The 25533-nt window shown below is 37.2% G+C and overlaps 1 protein-coding gene across 1 annotated transcript in view; it reads right to left on the bottom strand.

The window, feature by feature from the left end:
- LOC103255025 (ELKS/Rab6-interacting/CAST family member 1) overlaps positions 1 to 25533 on the bottom strand; it is a gene marked incomplete at its 3' end in the record, with an annotated part of 346229 nt that overhangs the window by 305515 nt on the left and 15181 nt on the right. Inside the window, exons 2-5 of the mRNA XM_021709939.1 lie at positions 24540 to 24614; positions 20293 to 20448; positions 18673 to 18765; positions 12945 to 13112 (exon numbers count right to left, since the gene is read on the bottom strand). Of these exons, the coding sequence (XP_021565614.1) occupies positions 12945 to 13112; positions 18673 to 18765; positions 20293 to 20448; positions 24540 to 24614 (492 nt within the window). The remainder of the gene's footprint in view (positions 1 to 12944; positions 13113 to 18672; positions 18766 to 20292; positions 20449 to 24539; positions 24615 to 25533) is intronic.

Raw genomic sequence — 25533 nt, 5'->3', positions numbered from 1 at the left:
ATTTGTCTTCCACCTGGCATTTTTCTATTTGGGCAGAGAATACAGTCTCGTTTTCTTCCTCCCACATTAATAATAAGTAATTTATTGCCCAGTATGTTGCCCAAAGACAATGTAGAAACATGCATTTGTGATTCCTGAAAACCACTTCTCAACTGGTCAATCAGAAGCTTAACAAATTTCAAATAGACATAGATTTTTTTTTTTTTAATGCTTGGTACAGTATATAGGAGTTAATGCATATTTCTAGTACCCAGAAGAATAATTTCCTCTATCATTTTAAAGATTTTCACAAAAAACAATATGTAGAAGCATACTGGTCCACATGATCCACACTACTCACATTTGCAAACTAATTTAGAATAATTTCAGGTTTTTAACTGATATAATATTTCCACCACATAATGTCCATGTGGTAGATTTCATTCCTGCATAATCCCAAGTGCTGAGAATTGTAACAATCCTTTTGTCCTTCCACCCAAGAAGCATAAGATTATTTTTCCAATACGCTAATTTTTTCGTTAGAAATTTTGGCTTTTTAATCTGTGATGTATTCCCTTTTGGTTGACTTTGTACCAATAAGATGACATTTCAACTTTAAATAGCTCTTCTGCTAGGACAATACCAGTGTAAAATCTGTTAGTAAACATGTATCTTGCTGCATTGGGAACTTGTTGGTGCCACTGTGAAAGTACTTCACACATTCTCTTTCTATGTAACACCAGCTGATATTTTTTTACATATATCTCAGTATATATTCCAACTCTTTATCTGCTTGTTTGCAGTTTGAATGGAAAATTTCAAGGAAACATGCATTCTTTAAAAATTTGCACTGGCAGCCGGGCTCAGTGGCTCAGCCTGTAATTCCGCACCTTTGGGAGGCTGAGGTGAGTGGATCGCCTGAGCCCGCGGGTTCGAGACCCGCCTGGGCAGCGAGACCTCATCTCTACAATAAATAAAAAAAATCAGCCGGGCGTGGTAGCGCATGCCTGTAATTCTGGCTACTTGGAAGGCTGAGGCGGAAGGATCGCCGGAGCCCAGCAGGTTGAGGCTGCGGTGGCCGGGAGTGGCCACTGCACTTCAGTCTGGGCGACAGAGCGAGACTCCAACTCAAAAAAAAAAAAAAAAAATTTGCAGTGGCATAAGATTGTCCTATATAATCAATCACCAGCAATTTCTTTATGTCCCCTGAGAGAGAATATCTGAATGGTTTGCTATATCTACCATGTGCTCTCAGAGGTACATTCAAGTGCAAAGGGTTAATGTATATTAAATCTGATGGGTATCGATCACATTGCTTTCTGTATTTTTTTCTGTATTCTGTAGTATTTAATACATTTTTTAAAGTTAATCTAATTTAAACTCCTAATTGTAAAGCTGAAAAAATCAAGGCCCAAACTACTTAAGTGACTTGCCCAAGATCACTCTATGTAATTTCCTATCACATTTCCCATTGTTCCCATTTAGAAGGGAGGCTGAATAAAGAGCACTGGGCCATGGAACTGACAGCACACAGGTTCACACAAGGAGACATTTGAGAAAGAAGGTTTGATTCAACAAACTGCATTGATTTCTGTGTGAAGTCTCATATCTGACAAAAAGATGAAGAGCTCAGAGAGACATCAAAATAACCAGGGTAATTGGTACTGTGGAGCAATTCCACAGTACACACTTTGTTTATGAAAGAAAGGGGGAGAGGAAAGTAGGGAGGCAACACATTTTGCAAACTTATAAACTTCTTCCCCACTCACTTTCCCTTGAAAATTCACAGCAAAGATGACAAAGTAATGTCTGTACAACGTACACTGTAATATGCGGTATGTGGCTATGCAGTCCCAATAGAAATATGAGTACTCTTGGTCTTTGCAAGCCTGATGTAGCAAGACAGTCAGTCAACCTACCTTGACCCCTGTAAGCAGGCACATATATCACTTTCTCATTCTAATAGCAGAACAAAGATCAATTAAGCCTTATAACTCTCTCCATATGAAAACCCTTGGAAACATAGAAAGGGAGAATTCCAGCATTGACAGGGCCTTTAAAGGTCACCTGATTCAATCTCTCATCCAAAGCTTGAATCTCCTTATATTTTAGGTGTGGTCCAATCACCTCCTCCATATTCTAGACACTTATAAAACAGCCTAAGTTGTAATTGCATCAGGTTTACAGGGGGGAGAGGGCATTGGCAGCCACTATATAGACACTAAGGGGCTACTTAAGTAGATTGTTTGGTTTGGTTTGATTTAAATCAGTCTCGCTCTGTCGCCCAGGCTGGAGTGCAGTGGCACACTCATGGCCACTGCAGCCTCGACATGCTAGGCTCAGGCGATCCTTCTGCTTCAGTCTTCCAAGTAGCTGGAATTACAGGCATGCACCACCACGCCCAGCTAATCTTATTTTGTTTTTTGAGGTGTGGGAGTGTGTGTGGGGGGTGTATGTATTTACAAGAGACAAATGATACATAAACATTCTTACATTCATCCTGTCAAATTTAGTCCTGCTAGGTTTAGCCCTTTACTCTCTAAGGAGCTTTTGGAATGCTAAATTTTTATCTAATATACATGTTACTCATCAACGCCCATGTTTTTTTCCCATCCATTTCATTCATGAGGAAAGAGTCAAGTTTAGAGAAGTGCTGGATTCTACCAAAAACATATATGTATGTTAACAGACATCATTAAACATCACATTAAAGGAAGTCATGTTACAGCTATAAAGAAAAAACTATAATCTTATCCAGCTTAAAATTCCCCACCTTATTTACATTTCCTTGACAGTGACTTGAAGTAAAGATCTACTACATCTCCCATATGTTACTGATCTTCCAGTCTAGAAATCCTACCAAAGAAGAATATAAAATTAGTCTGAGAAGGCCCAGTTTTAGTGTTGGTTCTTAGTGATCATCACTTCTACCTCAAGGGCCTCACAAACCTTCCCTCTGACATTCCAGTCTAAAATTGCACTTAAGAAAAATATTAAATTGTATATAGATATGACAATCCTCTTTCTTCCCTATTTGAAAATCAAAATGATATTCCTCAAAGTCAATTTCAGAAACCTCTTTCATCTTCATGATTCCTCAATGATGATCAATAGCAGATCAGTGATTTTATTTGTACCTGGAATTTAAAATGTCCTAGGCAAAAGACAATTGTATAGCACTTCTCAAACTGGGGAAGTTACTGAAATGCAGGCTCTAATTCAGTAGATCTGAACTGGGGCTCAGGTATCTCTGCTTCTAACAAGGTCTTAAGACGAGTCAATGATGCTGGTCTTTGGACCACACATCAAGTAACAAGACTGTAGATCCCTTATGCTTTCTTATTATTTCTCTTTTCATACACCTTGGGCTTTGTTTTCATTTTGCTACTGCTGAAATATATATTCTACCCTTTATAGTTCTATGATCTTCTTCTTGACAGGGAAAACAAAAACAATCTCAATGCAGAATTTCACCTGCTCTATCATCTGGCAACATCATACCAACAAGTAGAAGTAACAGATAAGCTCTTTCTTTTATGAACTTTCTCTAAAATTTTTCAACTTTCCTGGAAAAAAAAAAAACCTCAATTGATTTTGAAGTTTGAGCTTTAATGGCATTACTACTGTAAAACCTGTATATATTCCTACTTATAACATTAATGTCTTTTTGTATATTATTTCTTCTTGCTTCTCATCTTTCTATAAAAAGTATACTCCTTTCTTCTTTCTAAAGTGCATCTTTCAGCAATTCTTTCCACAGGAATCCATGAGCAATAAACTGTCAGTTTTTGTTAGTCTGGAAAAATGTCTTTACTCTAACTTCACTGAAGAATGGTGACAGTTTAGCTGGATAGGGAATTTTTTGTTGCAATGTTTTTCACTAAAGTTTGAAGGTTTTACTTTACCATATTCTCACTACTTTTGTTGCTGTTGAAAAGTCTGATGTTAAGCCTAATTCTTAATCCTTTGTAGGTAATCTACCTTTCATTTATGGTAGCTTTTTTTTTTTTTTTTTTTTTGTGAGTTGGAGTCTCACTCTGTCACCCAGACTGGAGTGCAGTGGCCGCTCCCAGCCACCACAGCCTCAACCTGCTGGGCTCCGGCGATCCTTCCGTCTCAGCCTTCCAAGTCGCTGGAACTACAGGCGTGCGCTACCACACCCGGCTAATTTTTGATTTATTGTAGAGATAAGGTCTTGCCAAGTTGCCCAGGAGGGTGTCGAACCCGCAGGCTCAGGCAATCCACTCACCTCTGCCTCCTAAAGGCACAGGATTACAGGCTGAGCCACCGAGCCCAGCTTATGGTAGCTCTTAAGATCAGTTTATCTATGGTTTCATTATGATGTAGACAGGTGTGAATATTTTTCTGCTCAAGAATAATTTGCTCCTGAGTTGAGGGATCCATTCCAATCATCCAATCAGAAAAATTCTTAGTGATTTTGTCTTTTAAAATTGTGCTGGGCACAGTGGCTCATGCCTGTAATTCCAGTACTTTGGAAAGCCGAGATAGGAAGAAAACTTGAGGTCAGAAGTTTAAGACCAGCCTGGGTAGCACACAAAGACCCCGTATCTATAAAAAATGAAAAAAAATTAGCCAAGTTTGGTGGCACACACCTGTATTCCTAGCTGCTTGGGAGGTTGAGACTGGAAGATGGCTTTAGTCCAGGAATTCAAGGCTGAAGTAAGCTATAATCATGCCACTGCACGCAAGCCTGGGAAACAAAGCTAGACCCCCATTGCTAAAAATATATATTTAAATAATAAAATAGCCTCCTGTTCTCTTTATCCTCTCCTTCTAAGACTGCCATAGATGTAAGGTGAACTTATGTCCACAGACCTCTCTTTAATAATTTCTGTCCTTTCATCTTTCTTTTGTTTGCTAGGTAATATCTCAGTAGATCTATGTTCTAATTCACTAATTGTCCTTACACATCTCTCTGATCTACAATTAAAATAATAATGAGTTTTTCATTTTACTTACTATATACTTCATGTCTAAAATTTTGTTTTGGTCTTTTAAAACTTGTCTGGTATTATCTAATAGTGTCTTACTTTTTGCTTATATGTTAAGTCCTTCCTTCATGTATTTAATAATGATGAGAGTTCATATCTACTGAGTGTTACTATGTGCATACATTAATTCACTTAATTCTCACAAAACTCTATGAGGTAATGCTGTTGATCTTCTCACAGAAGAGAAAATTAAAGCATGAAGGTATACATTTCTACAGAAAGTAAGTGGCATAGCCAAGAGTCAAAGACACTATACTAAACAGCTAGTGCTCTCTTTGCTTCACTGCAACACTTTTACTCTCAACTAGTCCCGAAACAACACCCCAACGAGTTATATATAGCTCTTCATCCATTCTGAAGAGTTTCCCATGCTTACTAGCCCATCCTTTATTTTAATCATTTAATGTAGTCTCAATCTATTATCCAATGTTCCTAAGGGTCTCATCTCTCTTTGTTTGTACTCCTGATACTGGCTCAGGGTAGATTACAACTGACAAGTGATTAAGTGATTTGAGGTTGTAAATTCATTCTTAGCAAGGCTTTGTATCTGTGGGAATCTGTGTGAACCAGGTGGAAAGTAAGTCCCTTGAGAGCATTTATGTCTATCGAAACTCAAGTCTGCATGAGGAGAAAACTTTTTCTCCCAACTAAAAGGTCAGGTCATATTGTTGATTAATACGAATAGGACTCTCCTCCTTCCTCAGGAGTGTCCTGGATTTATGCAACAGTCTTGGCTTCAAACCCCTATCTCTTTTAGGACCCTATCTCATTTATCTCTGCTGTCCACATGTCATCATTGATACATGTAAAAGTTTGCTCTGATTTTATTTTTATTTTTCCATTTACGTTTAACACCTATTCTATCTTCAATATGTCGCTATTCTAATATGTTCCTGAACATGCATCTTAGAAATACAGAGTGATTTTTATATTCATACATGTGTTTAATTGGTATTCATGCTATACACCTCATCCTGCTTTTTACTTTTAAAAAATGTCTATCCAAGGTCCACTGTATACATAATTCTGTGATCACTGCTTTGGACTTTTGCAAAGTATTCCATGGTACACATCCATAATATTTTATTTATCCAACTCCCAAGATTTATACTGCTTTCAATTATCTGTTTCCACAAACAATACTGTTGTGAATATCCTTATACATATCCTCTTGTGAACCAGTGGAAAAGATTCTCTGGAAAATACATCAAGAAGTAGAATTACTAGGAACCAACTATGACATCTATGTTACTGTTTGCCCAAATCCTCACAAACACTGAATGTTATCACATTTTCTAATTTTGATAAACAAAATACAGCATTTCTTTATGTTTGAAATTTGCATTACTCTCTTTACTAGTGAGACTGAGGATACCATGGTATATTTGGGTTTTCTTGTCTGCTAATTCTGTTAATTGCCTATTCAAATACTTCCCTCCCTCCCTATAGTCTTTTTGTCTATTGTTTTGCAAGCATCTCATTTTTAATCTATATCTCAATCCCTGTTATTTTGGATCAGTCACCCATTTGTTTACTTCGTCAGTGGTGTTCTTTCTTGAACAGAAATGCTTAAGTTTGATGGAGTCATTTACATACCTTAAGATATTCCCAGCCAACATTTTCATTCTGATGAGCTTTATAGTTTCACCTTCACATTGAAGTCTTTAACCAATCTAGAGTTCGTTATTTTATATGACATGAAATAGGTAGCCAATTTTATTCTCCATAGAGTGTTTTCCAACACTTGCTTAATTTGCCCTAGTTTATGACTCCTCCTCCAGATAAAGTTCTCTGATTTCACACCCTCTATTCTTTCACTGGTCTATCTACTCCTTCCTGTGCTAATACCGCACTGTTCTGGGATGTATTGTTTTGTTTAGTCTACGGCTCTGTAGCATATTCTCATATCTAACAGGGCAGAGTCTCCCATCTTCTCTTTTTCTTAACTTTAATGTTAGAATAGCTTTAGTCATCCATGTAAATTTTTAAAAATTTTAACTGTGTAATAAACACAACATAAAGTTTGCCATCTTAATCATTTTTAAGTGTAAAGTTCAGTAAGGTTGAGTACATCACACTGTTGTACAACAACACTTTCTGCTTTGCAAAACTAAAACTCTATACTCATTAGACAACTCTCAACTCACCTCTTCCCTCTTCTTTTCTACTTTCTGTCTCTATGAATTTGACTAGTCTAGGAATGACAAAGAAAATCATACAGCATTTGTCGTTTTGTAGCTCGCATAAATTTTAAAATGAGCTCCTTAAAAAGATACTCCTTGATATTTTAATTTAAACTGCAAAAATATTATACATTAACTTAAGGAGAAGTGCTATCTCTGCAGTATTAAATTATACCTTCTATTGATATGGGCTATCTTTCAATTTATTTGTTTTTCTTATATCCTTTTGTAGCGTCTTGGGCTTTCCTGCTTTTTCTACTTTTTGGAACAATTTTAGCATAAAAATGATGATGTATTTTTAAATGTTTGATAGAACTCTTCTGGAAAGCCATTAGGATTTGGGAGGAGATGGGGTTGAGGCTGATAACTAATTTAATTTCTATAGTGATTGTTGCTTAGGTTTTCTGTTATCTCTTGAACCTACTTTGTTATTTTATATTTTTCTAGAAATATATTTCTTCTAGCTTTTCAAGCTTATTAGAATATAGTTATTTATAACTATCCTATATTATTTTTAAACTCTGTGGTACTAGCAGTTACTTTCCCTTTGTCATTCTGTAAGAGATGTTCTTATCTTTCTCATCTTTTTCAAATAACTACCTCTTGGTGTTGTTTTAATCCTCTACTGATTTCCGGCCTTATATTTATTACTTTCTATCTTATTGTTTTTAGATTTATTCTGTTCCTTTTTTCCTAGTTTCATGATTTGAATGCCAAGCTTATTTGCTTTTCTTTCTTGTTTCTGATAATTATGTTAAAAACCAGACATTTTCTTCTTAATTTTGCTTTAGTTATACCTATAGATTTTTTTGTTTTACCTTTATTCTCCATAAAGCTCCAGGGCCTAAACATCCCCAAGTTTGGGCAGTTCTTTACTTTGTGCTGTATGCAAATCCCCTGATCACCTCTGAAAAAAGAACCACTTCCTCTTACTGTTATCCTATAATAAAGAGAATTCCCAAACACAATTTCCTAGACAAAATGTTACTTCTTTGAGAGTAAGGTCTATATTATTTCAGTTTACTGATAAAATCAGCTCTGTTCTGACACAGAGAAGTGATTCAGAAAATAAATCCAACGGGATGTCCCTGGTATGGCATCAAGATTTAGGAACAAGAAAGTTAGCATTAAAAATAGAAAAATTCCTGAGAATACTGCAATTGATATCAAAAGTCCTAGGATACAAGTGAAAGTAGCCCCAAATGCGAGCCAAAACTAATATGTGAATAAGGATCCCATACAATCCTCAATTACAAAGCAAGACAACAATGCTTATCTTGCCTAACCCATATCATTAGTATAAGGAGCAAATACAGCATTAAAGATCAAATCAAATCAAAGTACTATATATAAACTGTAAGGTGCTTCCTTTTTTTTAACCCAATAAATTTAAATTTGCTTCCATATTTAGATGAGAACTACATAACTAAATACCTATGGTAGTCATTAAAAACTTAGGAAATTGGTATTACCATTACCCTTATTTTATAAATTTATGAGGAAATGTATGTCTAAAGAGATAAATGTAGGCTAAAGAGATTTAAAAAAAAAAAAAAACTCCTCTAAAGTTGCACAACCCAGTCAACACAGAGGGTTGGGTTTCAAGCCCATGCCTGACTCCCAAAGCCCATGCTTTTAATTTAACCACTATGTTAAAAAACCCAGACCACCGCTGCAAAGGTCAGCAGCTTAAAAGAGTTGTTCATAAAATAGGAACAATTCCATATTCCAGGGTAGCCAAAAAAGAAATATCCAGAATTCTCTTTTGGAGGGTGGAACCCTTATAGTACAAGTTTCCCCCACTAGGTAAGTGTTCTAGGAACCCATCAACATCACTGTACCAGCTAGCATTGTTGTAAGAGGCTGCATTTGGCTTCAGTGAATTTTTCTGGAGATTCTTTCAAGGCATTTGCCCATTTCATGATGGGTGATTTACAAAAACAACCTGCCCATACCACACCGAGCGTTCTGCACTCTTTGACCAAAACCAGCAAGACTCCTTTGCCCCACTCTCCCTATTCACCCAATCTCAGCCCAAGTGACTTCTTTTTGCTTCCCCAGATGAAAATAGTCCTCAAAGGGAAATGTTCTGCCAATGTGGAAGAGGTGAAACAAAAAAGTGCAGAAGCACTTAAAGGCATCCATATTTGATTAGCTCAAAAATGTTTTTGAGCAGTAGAAAAAGCATCTCAATCGGTGTATTACATCAGAGTATTTCTGAAGGTGACTGACGTTTAAACATGTAATACACAATTTTTAATAAATAAATTCCAGTTTGGGGGAGTTCCCCTCGTATATTGTTCACTGCAAAACACCTGAGGACCTCATTCCACATACCCTAAACAGGAAAAAAAAAAAATCAAGTATTTATCTATATAACTCTTTTCCTTAAAAGATTATAATTTTTTTAAAAAAATCCATGACCCATGTTCTTTTTCATAATATTTAATTTAGCAATTTGAGTGTTAGACAGAAGTCTAGGATAGCTGCAAAGGAGAGGATGCAATCAATTAAGAGAAATTATAGAAATACATGAAAATCTCAAAAAGCAGGTACAAACTGCCTTTTATTTGCTGTAACATGGGAAACTTGATTTGGAAAAAGAGAGACTTGTCATGTGTGGCCACAGAGTAATTTGTTTTTAAGTAAATGCTAATAAATAAATAGGTATACTCCATTCTTAAAATCACCCCAAATTCAAAAGGTAGTTAGTTTTCATAAGCGAAGATGTTTATAACCAAACAGTTGTCCTAGTAACAACCTACAGGAGTAATCACTGAGACTCAGCTACTCCCACAATGGCTAAAAACAAATATAAAAATCATTCAAGAATGATGGCAAACAGTCTTTATTCTCTGTGATACAAGAAACCAATCACAAGCCCATCTGTGTGAGACCTACCTAATAAGAACATTATTTGAGAGGAGTACAAGGAGAAGGATTGATTGTCAAGGGGGAAAGTCATATATTAGACTGTGACAAGTTCTTAAAAGTTTGCATTATCATTAACCAACTGCTTGGCTCTCTGGTTTGCACACCTGCCACCAGCCAAAGTTATTGCAGTAGTAAACTTGGAAGTAGGGCCCACCTCTAAAACACTGGCACCCTCTTCTGATCCTTTTGTAGTACTGCATGCACTCAAATTACTGAAATGAAAAACTTACTAACAAAGCCATAACTTTGTAGGCGACATTTACCAGCTGATTTTATATTTTTAATTCCCTAAATAAACCTAAACTTAGATTAACAAAAATACATAAGAACAGATCTTCTAAATAAAACATATCAATGAAAAAGAAAACTAAGCCGGGCTCGGTGGCTCAGCCTGTAATCCCGCGCCTTTGGGAGGCTGAGGTGAGTGGATTGCCTGAGCCCGCGGGTTCGAGACCCGCCTGGGCAGCGAGACCTCATCTCTACAATAAATCAAAAAATCAGCTGGGCATGGTAGTGCAAGCCTGTAATTCCGGCTACTTGGAAGGCTGAGGCGGAAGGATCGCCGGAGCCCAGCAGGCGAGGCTGCGGTGGCCGGGAGCGGCCACTGCACTCCAGTCTGGGCGACAGAGTGAGACTCCAACTCAAAAAAAAAAAGAAAAAGAAAACTATGTACTCAACAACAATTTTAAGTTTATATATGTTACAAGAATAATATGATGTAAATAACTAACGCACAAAGACCAATAGGCATGAATAAAATAGTTTAATTCTAACAACAAATTTATAAATCGAACACTACTATTCTCTTCGCCTTACAGATATGAAAAGTGAGGCACAATGACATTTAAATACACATCCAGGATCACACACCTGGTAGTTAGGTACTAAAGGTGAGGGCTACCTGTCATATTTACTCAGTATCTAAAGCCAAAGCCTTACCACTACTACAACCCGTTATTTGATACCCAAAATATATCTATAAGGTAGAATGGAGCTGATGTCATGATAAAATGAAACGTAGTTAAAATAGAAAAAGTGTAACTTATAAGAAAAATGACTAATTATGTCACCTAACGCTTCCATTTTCAACAAAATCCCAAACTGTACAGATAAAAATATTATATGAAATCGTTTTAATCCTTTCCCCATTCTTCCTTACTTGAAGATTCTGATCTTCTAAGGATATACCCAGAAGAACTCAAATCACTCGATAAAAAAGATACCTGCACACGTATGTTTATCACAGCATTGTTCACAATAGTAAGATCATGGAACCAACCGTGCTGTACATCAAAAGAGGACTGGATTTTTAAAATGTGGTACACATACACAATGGAATATCACACAGCCATAAAAAAGAACAAAATCATGAACTTCGCAGCAACCTGGATGGAATTAGAGTTTATAATACTGAGTGATCTTTCACAGAAACAAAGATCTGAGTATCACATGTTACACTCATAAGTGGACCTTGAACAACTACCATAATACTGTAAGAAAAGGATTGATAGTGGCGGGAATCTATGGGGGGGGCAAGGAGGGGCAGGGAGGTGGGAATAACAGTAGTCAATTCTGTCTGGGGAAGGGGGGCCACACCTCATCAATAAGGGTAACTGCGCAATGTATATTTGTATACCTAACCCTTAAATGTACCCCACAATTTTAAAATAAAAAATATATATAAAATTTTAAAATAGTAATAACAAAAATAAAACATAACATTCACTTATAAAAACAAAATTTCTTTTTACTCCCCATTCCTTTTTTCCACCAAACTACACTCTTATTTATCTATTATCTGGTTAAGAAAAAAAAAAAAGAATCTACATCCCAGGCTTTATTTTTCTTCTATAAAGCAGAACTACTTACCTTTTTCCTACCTAAATTACTTATTTCACTGAGATCGTTTAAAAACATATTAAGATAGTAAATTCAAATAGCATCATCAATTCCTTCTTTGTGATAATTGAAAACATGATAAGTAAAAATCTGCCTGGGATGATTTAGTGTATTCCTACTTGAAGTCATGGTCAACAGACTAGATAATCTAAGATTTCTAAAAATACTAACTTTATTTTCAAACAGGATATGAAGATATATCTGAGGTTCAAAACTAGATCTAGAACTTTAACAGATTTCAGTTTGCCTACATAAAGTTATTCATAACACCAAAAATTAAGAATACTTAACACGTAATCCAAACACAGGGTAACCAAGCTCACTGTCATTCATGACTGGAAAATTTACCATGGGTAAAAATTAAAGCTTCCAAATCAATTATTTATTTTGTATAATTAACCTTTAAACTGTAATAATGTTAGAGTAGACTTTTTTTTTTCTGAGTTGGGATTACATTCTGTCTTCCAGGCTGGAGTGCAGTAAGTGGTAAGATCACGGCTCGTTGCAAAGTCCTGGACTCAGTCTCCCAAGCAGCTGGGACTACAGGCGTATACCACTATGCCTGGCTTATTTTTTTTAGTTTTTGCTTCCCAGGCTGGTCTCAAAATCCCGAACCCAAGCAATCCTCCTGTCTTGGTCTCCCAAAGTGCTGGGATTACAGGTATGAGCCGCCACGCCTAGCCTGCAGTATACTTTGAAGTACAGACTTAGTGACTAAGTTTAAAGTACTGAGAACATAAATAAACCACACCAGCTTTAACTTGCAAGAGCTAAGAACAAGTGAAACAGGATAGTTATATTTTAGCACAATACTGCTTGCACTGCTAAAGAATTCATCATAACATTATTCATAATTTTCAACTCTAAACCAGTACAGGTACACTTAAGAGAAGGTATCAAGGAATCCACTCCACACAGATCCCAGAATTGTTTTTACCTCTGTCTGCAGGATGGCCGCCCTCTGTTCCTTAGCAGTCAAGGACTCCTTCAGCACCTCAATGTGTTGCTTACTGTCTGAGAACTGGTTTGTGAGGGTTTCTAGTTTTGTCTGTAGGGCCAGTAGTTCTGTGTCCTTTCTGGACAGCTCCTGTTTCACCTGGCCAATCTAGAAAAGAAAGTAGAACATTGTAAGAAAAAAAGAAATGAAACAAACACCTCTTATCTGGATCTTTGACAGATCCAGGTCACAAGATATAAAACTAAAAGCAAATTAATTCTAGGGTAGGACATAATCATCTTTTTTGCATCACCTAATTTTAGATCTCTTCTCCTCCCCCCAAAAAAGCTTATTCAACAGACAGGAAAATTTCCAGTCTTCATTTATTGTGTCTTCTAAGGATTCTTTGAATCATTTAGAAAGGGAATGGAGGGAAAGAAAATTCCAACTCAATGAAATGACTATGAGACAGCAGTTTGCAATGCATGCCATTGTGCTGATAAAACAGCTTTAATTTTTTAAAGTTAGACCTCCTCAGAACATGATGGATCAAATGCAGGATTAGTAAAGATATAGCACAGAAGGAAAAAAAGAAACCTCCTGGTACTATTTAAAATAAGCTCAAAAGCTGCTGCTGCTGTGTTTGTTTTGTATGAAGTTTTATTTTTCACTTCAAAAAAAAAGTCTACATAATATCCTTTTTTTTTTTAAACTTATTTTTTGAGTTGGAGTTTCTTGCTGTCGCCCAGGCTGGAGTGCAGTGGCATACTCCCGGCCACTGCAGCCTCAATCTGCTGGGCTCAGGTGATCCTTCCGCCTCAGTCTTCCAAGTAGCCAGAACTACAGGCAAGTGTTACCACGACCAGCTAATTTTTTGATTTATTGTAGAGAAGTCGTCTCACCATGTTGCCCAGGCTGGTCTTGAACCTGTGGGCTCAGGCAGTCCTCTTGCCTCAGAATCCCAAAGTGCTGGGATTAGAGGCTTCAGCCACCACGACCGGCCAAAACCTTTATCTTTTTTTTTTTTTTTTTTTTTTTGAGTTGGAGTCTCACTGTTGCCCAGACTGGAATGCAGTGGCCACTCCCGGCCACCTCAGCCTCGACCTGCTGGGCTCCGGCGATCCTTCTGCCTCAGTCTTCCAAGTAGCTGGAACTACAGGCGCACGCTACCATGCCCCGCAAATTTTTTGATTTATTGTAGAGATGAGGTATTGCCTGCCCAGGTGGGTCTCGAACCCGCGGGCTCAAGCAATCCACTCACCTCAGCCTCCCAAAGGCGCGGGATTACAGGCTGAGCCACCGAGCCCAGCAAAATCTTTATCTTAAAAAGCTACTTTTTAGAGTAACACATATTTTTTTTAATCTTATAATTTTGATGTTATGTGTATTGACTAAAAACAAGATTCCACCTATAAAGTTCTATTGCCTGCAACATACCACACCAACCAAATGGATAAAGTATGTAACCTAAACAAATAATACATAAAATCCCAGTCTGTAAGAACCTGCATGTTTAATTTCAAGTTCATTACTCTGAAAGTGTAATCCATAAATTAATAGATGCCATCACCCCACCATAAATTTCTTTCTTAACACAGAAAGTATTTTCTTTCAAACATCTCCTTTATATTCCTATTGCTTCTTTAAAAAAAAAAAATTATAAATAGGTTGAGCATGGTAGCTCAAGCCTGTGATCCCGATGCTTTGGAAGGCCAAGGCAGAAGAATCATTTGAGGCCAGAAGTTCAAGATTAGCCTGAGCAATACATCAAGATCCTGTCTCTACAAAAAAACAAAAATAAAAATTAGCTAAGTGTCGATGGTGTGCTTGTAGTCTTAGCTACTTAGAAGGCAGAGACGGGAAGATTCTTTGAGCCCAGAAACAGAGGGTTACAGTGAGCTAGGACTGTGCCACTACACTCCAACATGGGAGAAAGAGCAAGCCTCTGTCTCTAATAATAATAATAATAATAACAATAATAATAATAGAGAGGATTTTAAAGATAATATTTTAATGTAAATGTAAGCTAAACAAACAGAAATAAAATCTGTTTTTATGTTATATCTACCACCTAGCAAGGAACTAAAAGATATATTAATTTTTAGAAATATGAATTTGACAAGAAGTCAATAATTTCAGTATCACTGATGAAACAAAAAGTACTTTTTAATTTATTTTTTAAGAACTGAATGTATCTAAAGTATTTTAATTGTAATAATCTCAGATATAAGGGGTAACGCTTTTGAGAATTATTTCCCATAAAAAAATAAATTTTACTTTAATTAAAATTAGATTATTAAAGAACACCAAAAGTAAACTTTCAATTTAGTCTAGTTTTAACAAAAAGATAATCAGGCCAGGCTCGGTAGCTAAGCCTGTAATCCCAGCACTTTGGGAGGCCAAGGCAAGTGGACACAGGTTCGAGGCCAGCCCGGGCAATTTGGTGAGACCTCGTCTCTACAATGAATAAAAAACTAGCCGGGCTCGGTGGCTCAGCCTGTAATCCCGCACCTTTGGGAGGCTGAGGTGAGTGGACTGCCTGAGCCCACGGGTTCGAGACCCACCTGGTCAGGCGAGACTTCATTTCTACAATAAAATTAAAAAACTAGCCGGGCGTGGTAGCGCGCGCCTGTAATTCCGGCTACTCGGAAGGCTGAGGCGGAAGGATCGCCGGAGCCCAGCAGGTCGAGGCTGCGGTGGCCGGGAGCAGCCACTGCACTCCGGTCTGGGCGACGGAGTGAGAATCCAACTCAAAAAAAAAAAAATTAGCTGGGCTTGGTAGTGCGCGCCTGTAGTTCCAGCTACTTGAAAGGCTGAGGCGGAAGGATAGCTGGAGCCCAGCAGGTTGAAGCTGGGGGTGGTTGTGAGCGTGCCACTACACTCCAGCCTGGGTGATGGAGTGAGACTCCACCTCAAAAAAAAAAAAAAAATCATTTTTCTCACATTGATGAAATCTCTATTTATATATAGATATAGTTATTCATTCATCCAACAAATACCTCTGTATGCTTATTATATACAAAGTACTTGAGGATACTAATAACATCAGTAAAAGATAACTGTAGACAGCAGCTAGCTTCATTCTGCAAAATAGATGTACCTAGGAGTTGCCACAAACTGTAATGATGGAATGTTTCCCATGGTATCTCCTTACCAAGACAAAAAACACATGTTAGTATTATTCTAACCCTAACAACAGATTGTACTAAAAATGCATTTATAAGCCAGGCTTGGTGGCACAGCCTGTAATCCCACGCCTCTGAGAGGCTGAGGTGAGTGGATTGCCTAAGCCCGCGGGTTCGAGACGCACCTGGGCAGCGAGACCGCATCTCTACAGTAAATCAAAAAATCAGCTGGGCGTGGTAGTGTGTGCCTGTAGTTCCAGCTACTTGGAAGGCTGAGGTGGAAGGAGCGCCGGAGCCCAGCAGGCGAGGCTGCAGTGGCCGGGAGCGGCCACTGCACTCCAGTCTGGGCGACCGAGTGAGACTCCAACTCAAAAAAAAAAAAAAAGCATTTATTGCATGAATGAATACTTGGGAGAAATGTTCAAAGTGTTACCACTTTCTCAGCTACAAAACTATGGCTTAAAAATTATCCAAATTTCCAGCTACCTCCAATCATATGATCAAAAATAGATATAAAAATTTCAAGCCAGGCAGCTCACACCCGTAATCCCAGTACTCTGGGAGGCCAAGGCAAGAGGATTGAGTTCAAGACCATCCTGGGCAACATAGCAAGACCTCATCTCTACAAAAAATCAAAAAATTTGCCAGGCATGGTCATATACATGTCCGTAGCCCCAGCTACTCAAGAGGCAAAGGTGGAAGGATCACCTAAGCCCAGGAGGTCAAGGCTGAAGTAAGTTATGATCTTGCCACTGCACCAGTCTGGGTGACAGAGTGAGACCTTGACTCAAAAATAAAGATAAAAAAATCTCAATTTCGTTATCTGAATTATTACATAAGCTTCAAATAATGTTACACTGACCTTAAAGACTGAGAAAGTGAAACAAATTATATTAAATGAAAAGCAGAGTTTAGAAGCAGAAATTTTCCTTAAAGACTGCAAAGGGGAGAGAATATTATAAATGGGAAGTAAACATAATACAAAGCTTAGGAGCACAAGGCTGCGCATTGAATCATACATCAGGCTAAGCCAGCATGTGTCTCTGAGCAATTACTTTACCTCTCTAAGCCGTGGTTTCCTAAATTGATAATATGGAATACCACTGTATTGCTTAGGGATTCAATACAATACAGTATGAAATGTGCTTAGCCTGTTGTCTGACACAACACAGAAATGAATAATGGTAGCTATGAAAAAAGGAAGTTATAGATCATCTTTTCTTCTAGACAATATATGGTTCCCATAAACCAAATTAGACCCTTTCTGTCAAAATGTTTCACTATTTTATCTATACTATAAAGTAGAACATAAATAATAAACATACCAAATTAGCACGTGTGTGTGTGTGTGTGTGTTTAATGCTGCAATCCAGTCTTAGCCCACAATTACTGTCAGAAGAACTTTTTTCTGACACTTTGACAAATGCATGCACAGTATAGGGCAGCAGCATGAAGAGCTTATGAACACAGTTTCTAAAACAAGATTGCTTGTGTAAAATCAAACCCTGCCTCTCACGGGCTATGTTTTCCTAGGTACCATTCTGTTACCTTGGTTTCCTCATCTATAATTTGGGGTTGATAATATACCTAATTCAGCAGGTTATCAAATCCTTATAAGTGTGCAAGTGTTATATATTTTATTATTACAACTGTCCCTGAGTACCCATGGGGGATTGGTTCCAGCACCTCCTTGAATATCAACATTCATGGATGCTCAAGTCCCAGAAATAAAATGGTGCAGTATTTGCATTTAACCTACACACATCCTCCCACATACTTTAAATCACCTCCAGATTACTTGCAATACCTAATACAATGTGTTAATGCTATGTAAATAATTGTTATATTGTTCAGGGAATAATTGCAAGAAAAATGTACACGCAGTGACATGTACATGTTTCAGTACAGATGCAACCATCCATTTTCTTTCCCCTGAAAATAAGAAACGGTTGAATTCATGGATGCAGTACCTATAGATAAGCAGGGCCAACTGTACTTATTATTCTATTATTATACATGTGCTTTGAAATTGAATTTTAAGTTCATTAGAAGACTGAAATAGATTTAGATATTTAAAATAAGTTTCTTAATAATTTCAATTTTCTAGGTAACTCTAAATACGTTCTATACATCCGTTCTAAAGAAAGTAGTATTTGTGGCAAAATCACTCCCTGGGAACTTAAAGATAATGTCTACATAAGAAAGTAACGCACTTTACTCAATTCCAAATTCAAATAAACTCTAGGTGACATCTGCATATCCTGGTACCTAAGGGAAAAAAACCACCATTCATATAAATCAACAAATCTAGCAATAGGGGGTTGAGAAAACACAAGCTTTGAAATACCATCCAGAGTGACAAAAGCAACAATAAAGAACCTGGTATAATACCAGGGCTTCCAGAACACAGGAGGGCTTGCTGCACGCAAAGTGACATGTGGGTCAAACTGTGAACAGGAGTCAGTTGAAGAGCAGAGCAGGCTGGTTAGTGCTAGTAATGGGCAAAGCTGCCAACCACAGAGAATGAAAGTGTAAGCCACCCAGAAGCCAGAGCTAGCAGGGTCCCACTCTGGGATCACTGCACGCAAAGAGGTAAATCTTACGGCAAAGACCTCAGCCTGAAGACCAGCCGCTCTCTTTTTCAGCTCTTCCCCTTGAGTCTCTTTCGAACTTAGTTCCTCCTTCAGTTGCTCTACCTGTCACGACATTGTTATTCTTTTTCACTTATGTGTCAACTTAGGGCTTGTTATTATCTGCTTTTGAGTCAGAGCAGTAACTGGAAATAATAACGTACAAAACACAGTCAAATCTGCTCCCCTAATTCCCTCTTCAATGAGCCACAGATAGTTTCTCTATTTTCACAGGTTTTCTTTTTTAATGGACTCATCCACAAGTGGGAAGCATAAACACAGAGATTATATTACAGTATGTTTTGTTCTCAAATGGAGGTGAAAAATCTAAACAGAAAGTTGAATATGTGAGTTTTTAAGTTCTAAAATTCAGATTAAATTAGTAGAAATCATTGATAACAGAGTCTTACAGTAGTAGAGGAACATCTATAGACTTGTATGCCGGGTATGTATACCAAGCAAGAAGTCAGAAACTGGAGGAGTTAGTTGCCATTTCTTTACACTACTAGGAATGTCTCAGTTTTCAGTTCTAAGAAATTGGAGAATACAATTGGGAAACAGGAAGAAAGCACTTATTTTCTGGCTAAAATGGCTAACTACAATCATGACTTTTAATTAAACCACAACAAAACTGGTAAGACCAGTAAACTGATAACAGTAATAAACTAAATCCTCCAATTAGTTTATGGACTCAAACTAAATGACTTTGGATTGAAAAATGGAATACTGTGATTGATTTAATAAACACAAACTGGTAGGTCTCAGTGGTATCTACCTTACTATACCAATGCCTGAAGTGCACATGGGAAGCAATAACCCTGATAGCAAATGGATCTTCCCCAGGGGACAGGGCAAGGAAAGAGCTAATCTTTATGGAATTAACCCATTTTGGAAAAAAAAGTCTCTTAGGGTTTTGACTCTTAAAAGTCTTTGTAAGAGGTAAAGAGCTTGACGGATGTCTCATATAGTGAGAAAAATTTGTCTGGACCTAACTCTATTGAATCACCTCAGAAGTGCTAACAGACATGAGAAACTAAACTGTGATAATACATACGTGGCCTCACATGTGCAATTTTCTTTTAAGTAAAAACTTACATTCACAGCAACCTGGATGGAATTAGAGTCTGTAATACTGAATGATCATTCACAGAAACAGAGAACTGAGTATCACATGTTCTCACTCATAAGTGGACCGTGAATGCCTATCGTAATACCATAAGAAAAGAATGGACAGTAGTGGGAAACGGTGAGGGGCAGGGGGGCAGGGAGGTGGGAGTGACAGTAGTCGAAATCTGCCTGGTTGGGGGGGGCCACACCTCACCAACAAGGGTACCCACACGATGAATATTTGTGTACCCAACCCTGAATTATACCCCACAATTTCAAAATAAATAAAAATAAAAACTTATAGTAACTATCTGATGTCAGTAATTCCGACTTTATTTCTGGGAACATCCCATTTGAAAGAACTATGCTGTAAGTATTCTTCCCGGACAAAACAGTGCATAGTAGATCATAATCACTAAGGAAGTGAAGAAATATGCATCAATTTTTCAAACCCCTTTTAAGAATTAAAGTCTCACACACCATTACCTTATTTTTCATAAATTTAGAATGGCTCCGATACACCTCCATTTGCTTCATTTCTTCTTCCCTTTCTTCAGTACTCAAAGCCCCATTGGATTTCAGCATCTGAATTTCCTCTTCCAGGTCTCGGAGCCCACGCTCCATAGAGGAAATTTTTGAATCCTGAGGACAATGGAAAACTTAGTGATAAAAGTATTCACAACAATTCAGAGAAGCTGAATAATCTGATCTTTAAAGATGCTATTTTTTTTTATTTTAAAGATGCTAAATTTAATAAAGATAAATATGTAGAAAAATTGGTGCCTGCCAATTGGTGCCTTGCTTCTAAAATACATTCTTTATGGCCATTTGGGTGGGAGGAGGAGCACTCATACCCATAAAATGATATTTCATCTATCTCTGCTTCTAGTTCTGCACCCTTTCAATTTAAGTTGAAATAATCAACTAAAGAAGTAGAAGAAATCGAAAACTAGTTAAAGTTTCTTTGCACCAGAAATTTATAATGGTGAAAAATATTTGTAATATTAAAAGTAAAGCCTTTTCTCATTCTAATATTGTCATTTTACTTAGTGACCATTAAAAGACAAAATTTCTGCCCCAAAGGAGGAGAAAAAAGTACAAGGGTTTCAAAAACTTATACAATAATGTGCACAGAAGTATGTGTAATAATTAAAATTATGTAACATCTCATTGCAGAAAAACAAAAAAGAATAATTATATTAATAGTTACTTTTTATGAGGTTAGAAATCTTATTCTCTGTACTTCTCCATACATTTAAAATAATTTGTCATTCTTAAAAAATCACTGTCCTTGTAAATCATCATCATTATCACAAGTATCAACTTCTAGTAGAACATTCTTCTATGTTAAATTTCTTGATTTTCTCTCTCACAGTATTAGTTTATTTCAGATTGCCTTAGATATCATCAATCACAGAAAACTACATCTAGCTATTTTCAGGTTCAGAAGAGAGTAGGAAAGGATATACTCCCTGTCTTGCTCACTGTATTATCTTTAAAAATAAAACAACAATAAATCTATTGTTTAGATTTTAATAAATCTATTCAAATTGAACTTATATTCTGTTCAAAATCAGATATATCGGATTAATACAAGGAGAGCCATTCTAAACCTAAACCACAGACTTGAATTTATTCATTTATAATTTGTGGGCCTCATGCCATCTACCGACCCATAAAGAGTACTACTTCAATTGCACTTCTGATTCCTCAAGGCTGTTCCCCTTTATGAAAAGCTCATACTCTTTTCCACTTTACTTTCCTCACTGCTGCCATCCAGGGACTTCTCAATCGCTCCTGCCCATTTTTAGAAGTCTTTCTAAAAAAGTCTCACAATCTCCCCTTCAATCGCCACTCCTGCCATTATCCTAGGATTTCAATGTCAAAATTCCTTGCTGTCTTTAATTCCATGACCCCTCAATCCTCCAGTCATTTCAGCTATCCAGCTTATGAGGCTGCATTCTGGATCCTGTCATCACCCAGGACTCTCTTCCCAGGACTGTCACACCCTCACTCTGATCTTCTCCTGTTCCCCAACCTCACTAAGAACACCATTTCCCAATTCATTTGCATCTCAATCATGCTGCTGCATCTACCAAGAAAAACTCTAACCCAGGACAGTACAGTAATTCTCTCTTGCTCTTCTACTGCTAAAGAAAAAAAGTAGAAAAAGGAGAGGAGGGGAAAGAAAGGCAGAGAGAGAAAGAATGGAAGGAGAAAAGATGGTGGAAAAGAGGGCAGGAAGAAGGGAGAGAAAAGAAAATTGCATCATCTTGAAGATTACTGGGTTCGTACATTGTTTATCAATCATCTTCCTTTCCCTTTTCCCCCAAAGACTATTCTAGTTTTTCATAATTCTCTCCAGCTAATACCACACTCTCAGCAGTTCAGCTGTTTCAGTTGTGATTCAGCTTAACATCCACTTGACCCCACTGGGCTACCAGAATCTCTTATTTCTCAGCAGGATGGTTAAAGGCTAACACAACTTAAAATAGATCCACTGCCAATCAATACTATTACACTTCTCTGTTCTGTCAAGAAGCAAGTAAAGAAACAATTCTGTGAACATAGGTCTAATCGTGTGTTTTATTCTTAGTTGCCAATGGGGACTAGGAAATAAAATGTACAAAAAAAAAAAAACTACTGGTGAATGTGAATAAGGGAAAACATACAATTAAACCATTCTAAAGGTCCTTTACAAGGTTTTATTCCAGATTACTAATTAACTACAAAGAACCCAGAATCAACTATTTGGAATTTGTCTGGTAAGTTATTTCCCCATTGACAGTAAAAAATGTACATAGTATAAACAAAATTATAAGAAGAAATCATGCAAATTAAAATAACAGTTCTTATAAGCACCTAAGAAGTACCTATTTTACATAACATTAGTTATATACCAATGATTAAATATTCTTGTTATATTGACAAATATTAAATAAAGACCCAACAATGCAACACACAGTGTTAAGCTTTTCAGGGAATATGCAGAAGTTGGGAGGGGGCCCTATCTATAATAGTTTTTATAAGAAAGAACATATTGTTCATAAAAAATAACAGCAGCAACTAATATGGATTGAATGTTTACTATGTGCTAGATGCTGTTCAAAATGTTTTATATGTTTTAACTAATATAAATCTCAAAAACAACCTACTAGGTGGGTATTATTATTATCACTATTTATCAATAAAGAAATAAAGGCATAAAAAGGTTGGGTAACTTGCTCCATGTTACACAAATGGCTAAGTGAAACCAGACTTTTAAGTCCAGGGAGTTTAATTTAAAAAGCAAGCTCTTGGCCAGGTGCAGTGGCTCAAGCCTATAATCCCAGCACTTTGGGAGGTGAGGGAACTGCCTGAGCCCACAGGTTTGAGAACAGCCTGGGCAACTTGGCGAGACCTCATCTCCACAATAAATTAAAAAAAAATAGCCAGGCACAGTAGCACACGCCTGTAGTTCCGGATACTTGGAAGGCTGAGGCAGAAGGATCGCCTGAGCACAGCAGGTTGATGCTGGGGTGGCCATGAGCGTGTCACTGCACTCCAGTCTGGGCAGTGGAGTGAGACTCCAACTCAAAAAATAAAGAAAACAAGCTCTTAATCACCATACTGTACATCCTAAAGATTTCTAACATTCATTAACTTAAAGCAGAGTTTTCTATATATAGAACCCTAGGGATCCCCTAGGGCCTTTTACAATGTCTACATGGTCAAAACTACTTTCATAACAATACTATGATATTAATTTACTTTTCCATGTGTTAACATTTGCTCTAAAGTTATTAAAGCAATGGTGGGCAAAACTGCTAGCACCTTAACACAAATCAAGCCTGTAATCCCAGCACTTTGGGAAGTGAGGGAATTACCTGAGCCCACAGATTCGAGAACAGCCTGGGCAACTTGGCAAGACCTCATCTCTATAATAAATTTTTTAAAACTTAGCTGGGCGCAGTAGAGTCTTCAATGACTTGCAGAAAAAAAGAAAAAAGAAAAACAACAAAATGTTTAAGACTGCTTCACTTAAGAAAGTCCATGCAGGCTGAGGTGGAAGGATCACTTTAGCCCAGGAGTTTGAGGCTGCAGTGAGCTAGTATCACACCACTGCACTCCAGGCTGGGTGACAGAGCGAGACTGTCTCTAAAATAAAAACAAAAAAGAATGTCCTTGGGGAACCAGTAAACAAGTATTACTTTTAATAAACGTCAACCCTCGAGTATGCATCTTTTTAATATTTTGCATGACAAAATGGTATGAAAGGAATCTGCATGTTGAAGTATAATGGTTAGTATGATGAAGTATGATGGAAAAGTACTTGTGTACTGCTTTGAGAGCTGCAAGCTGAATTCAGTACTTTTTTCATGGAACACTATTTTTACTTGAGAACAACTGACAAATTATGGTTACCTAGACTTGGTATTTGGTAGATATTTTCTTAAAAATGGAGGAAGTGAGCCTGTCACTTTGAGTAAAGAATTCCCGAGATCAAGAAGACTGAGCTGATTTAAAGAAATTCCGGACACCTCTTTTTGGACCAATCTGAATTATGATCTAAAACTGAAAGGAAATGAAACTGAAATTCTTTTAAGATGTTACTTTCACTAAGTCTTACTCTTACTCTCAATCTCTAAAATGAGTGAAATATTGCATACCATTTTCTAAAACTCACATTAGAGTGTCTGATTACTTAAAAGTGTAAAATGATTCATAAAATTCGTCATTAGATTCTCACTTACCTTCATCTCAATAACGGTTTGCAGAGCTTTTGTTTTAGCAGAATCAGGAGCATTCTCAAATCTACGATGGATTTCCTACACAAGAGAAGTAAAAAGAGAGTAAGTGCCCCGCTCCTCACTCTTATTTTTTTGAAAAGAAAGGGAGAATATCCAGCCTTGTGAGACACTGACTCCTTTATCTGTGATCAACATTTTCCTGGGGTTCAAGAAAGTCACAGACTATATTCAGGCTAATTGAACCATGCAGACAGAGGAAGATCCCTCTCTGAACACTTAGTTATTTAAAATTAGTCAAAAAGACAGCAACTACTACAACAGTTGAAATTACAGCACATCCCCAGGGTGGTGTGTCAATCTTCCACATGACTCCAAGATCTAAACCAGAACTCCAAATAATCCCAAAGGGGAATTAGAAATGCTCCCTTTTCAAAGGGAGAAATAAAAGCCAGCACAGTCAGTCTGCAATGCACAAAGTTACTGAAAGCATCTATGATGACAACATACTTTCTACAGCATCCACCCCCAGATTAACAACCACCTGGTTACCCATGATGAAAATCTCTCTCAGGTGGGAATACAGGTAGACAGAGAAAGATGAGACTGTTGAACACATTTCTAAGTAATTCGGGTTTTAAATGTCAGAAAAATATAGCTTTTTCTTTTTTTACCCAAATTTTAATGAATTCAGAATAGGAAGGAGGAGATATTAGAGTCTTCCAGGGTCACCCTGAAGTTACCAGACCACCACAAATGATATTCCTGTCAGATTCCATGAAGGTCTCTGAATATATTGATCAGTACTTCCAAAGTGACCTAGTGACCTCAGGAAATACAGAAATGAATACTTTCCAGGTAAACAGTGCTTAAACATAATAAAAGTAGAGGATAATACTTTAGTTACACCTTTCACCTACTGTATTCATTCTTGCCTGACCAGGAAAAATGGTTTGAAAGAAACAGAAAGCATAACTGCAAATTTCACTGAGTTACCTTC

This window comes from Carlito syrichta, unplaced genomic scaffold, assembly GCF_000164805.1.
Source record: "Carlito syrichta isolate Samal-C Ts95f unplaced genomic scaffold, Tarsius_syrichta-2.0.1 Scaffold287765, whole genome shotgun sequence".
NCBI lineage: Eukaryota > Metazoa > Chordata > Mammalia > Primates > Tarsiidae > Carlito > Carlito syrichta.
This window is presented reverse-complemented; position numbering and strand designations above follow the sequence as displayed.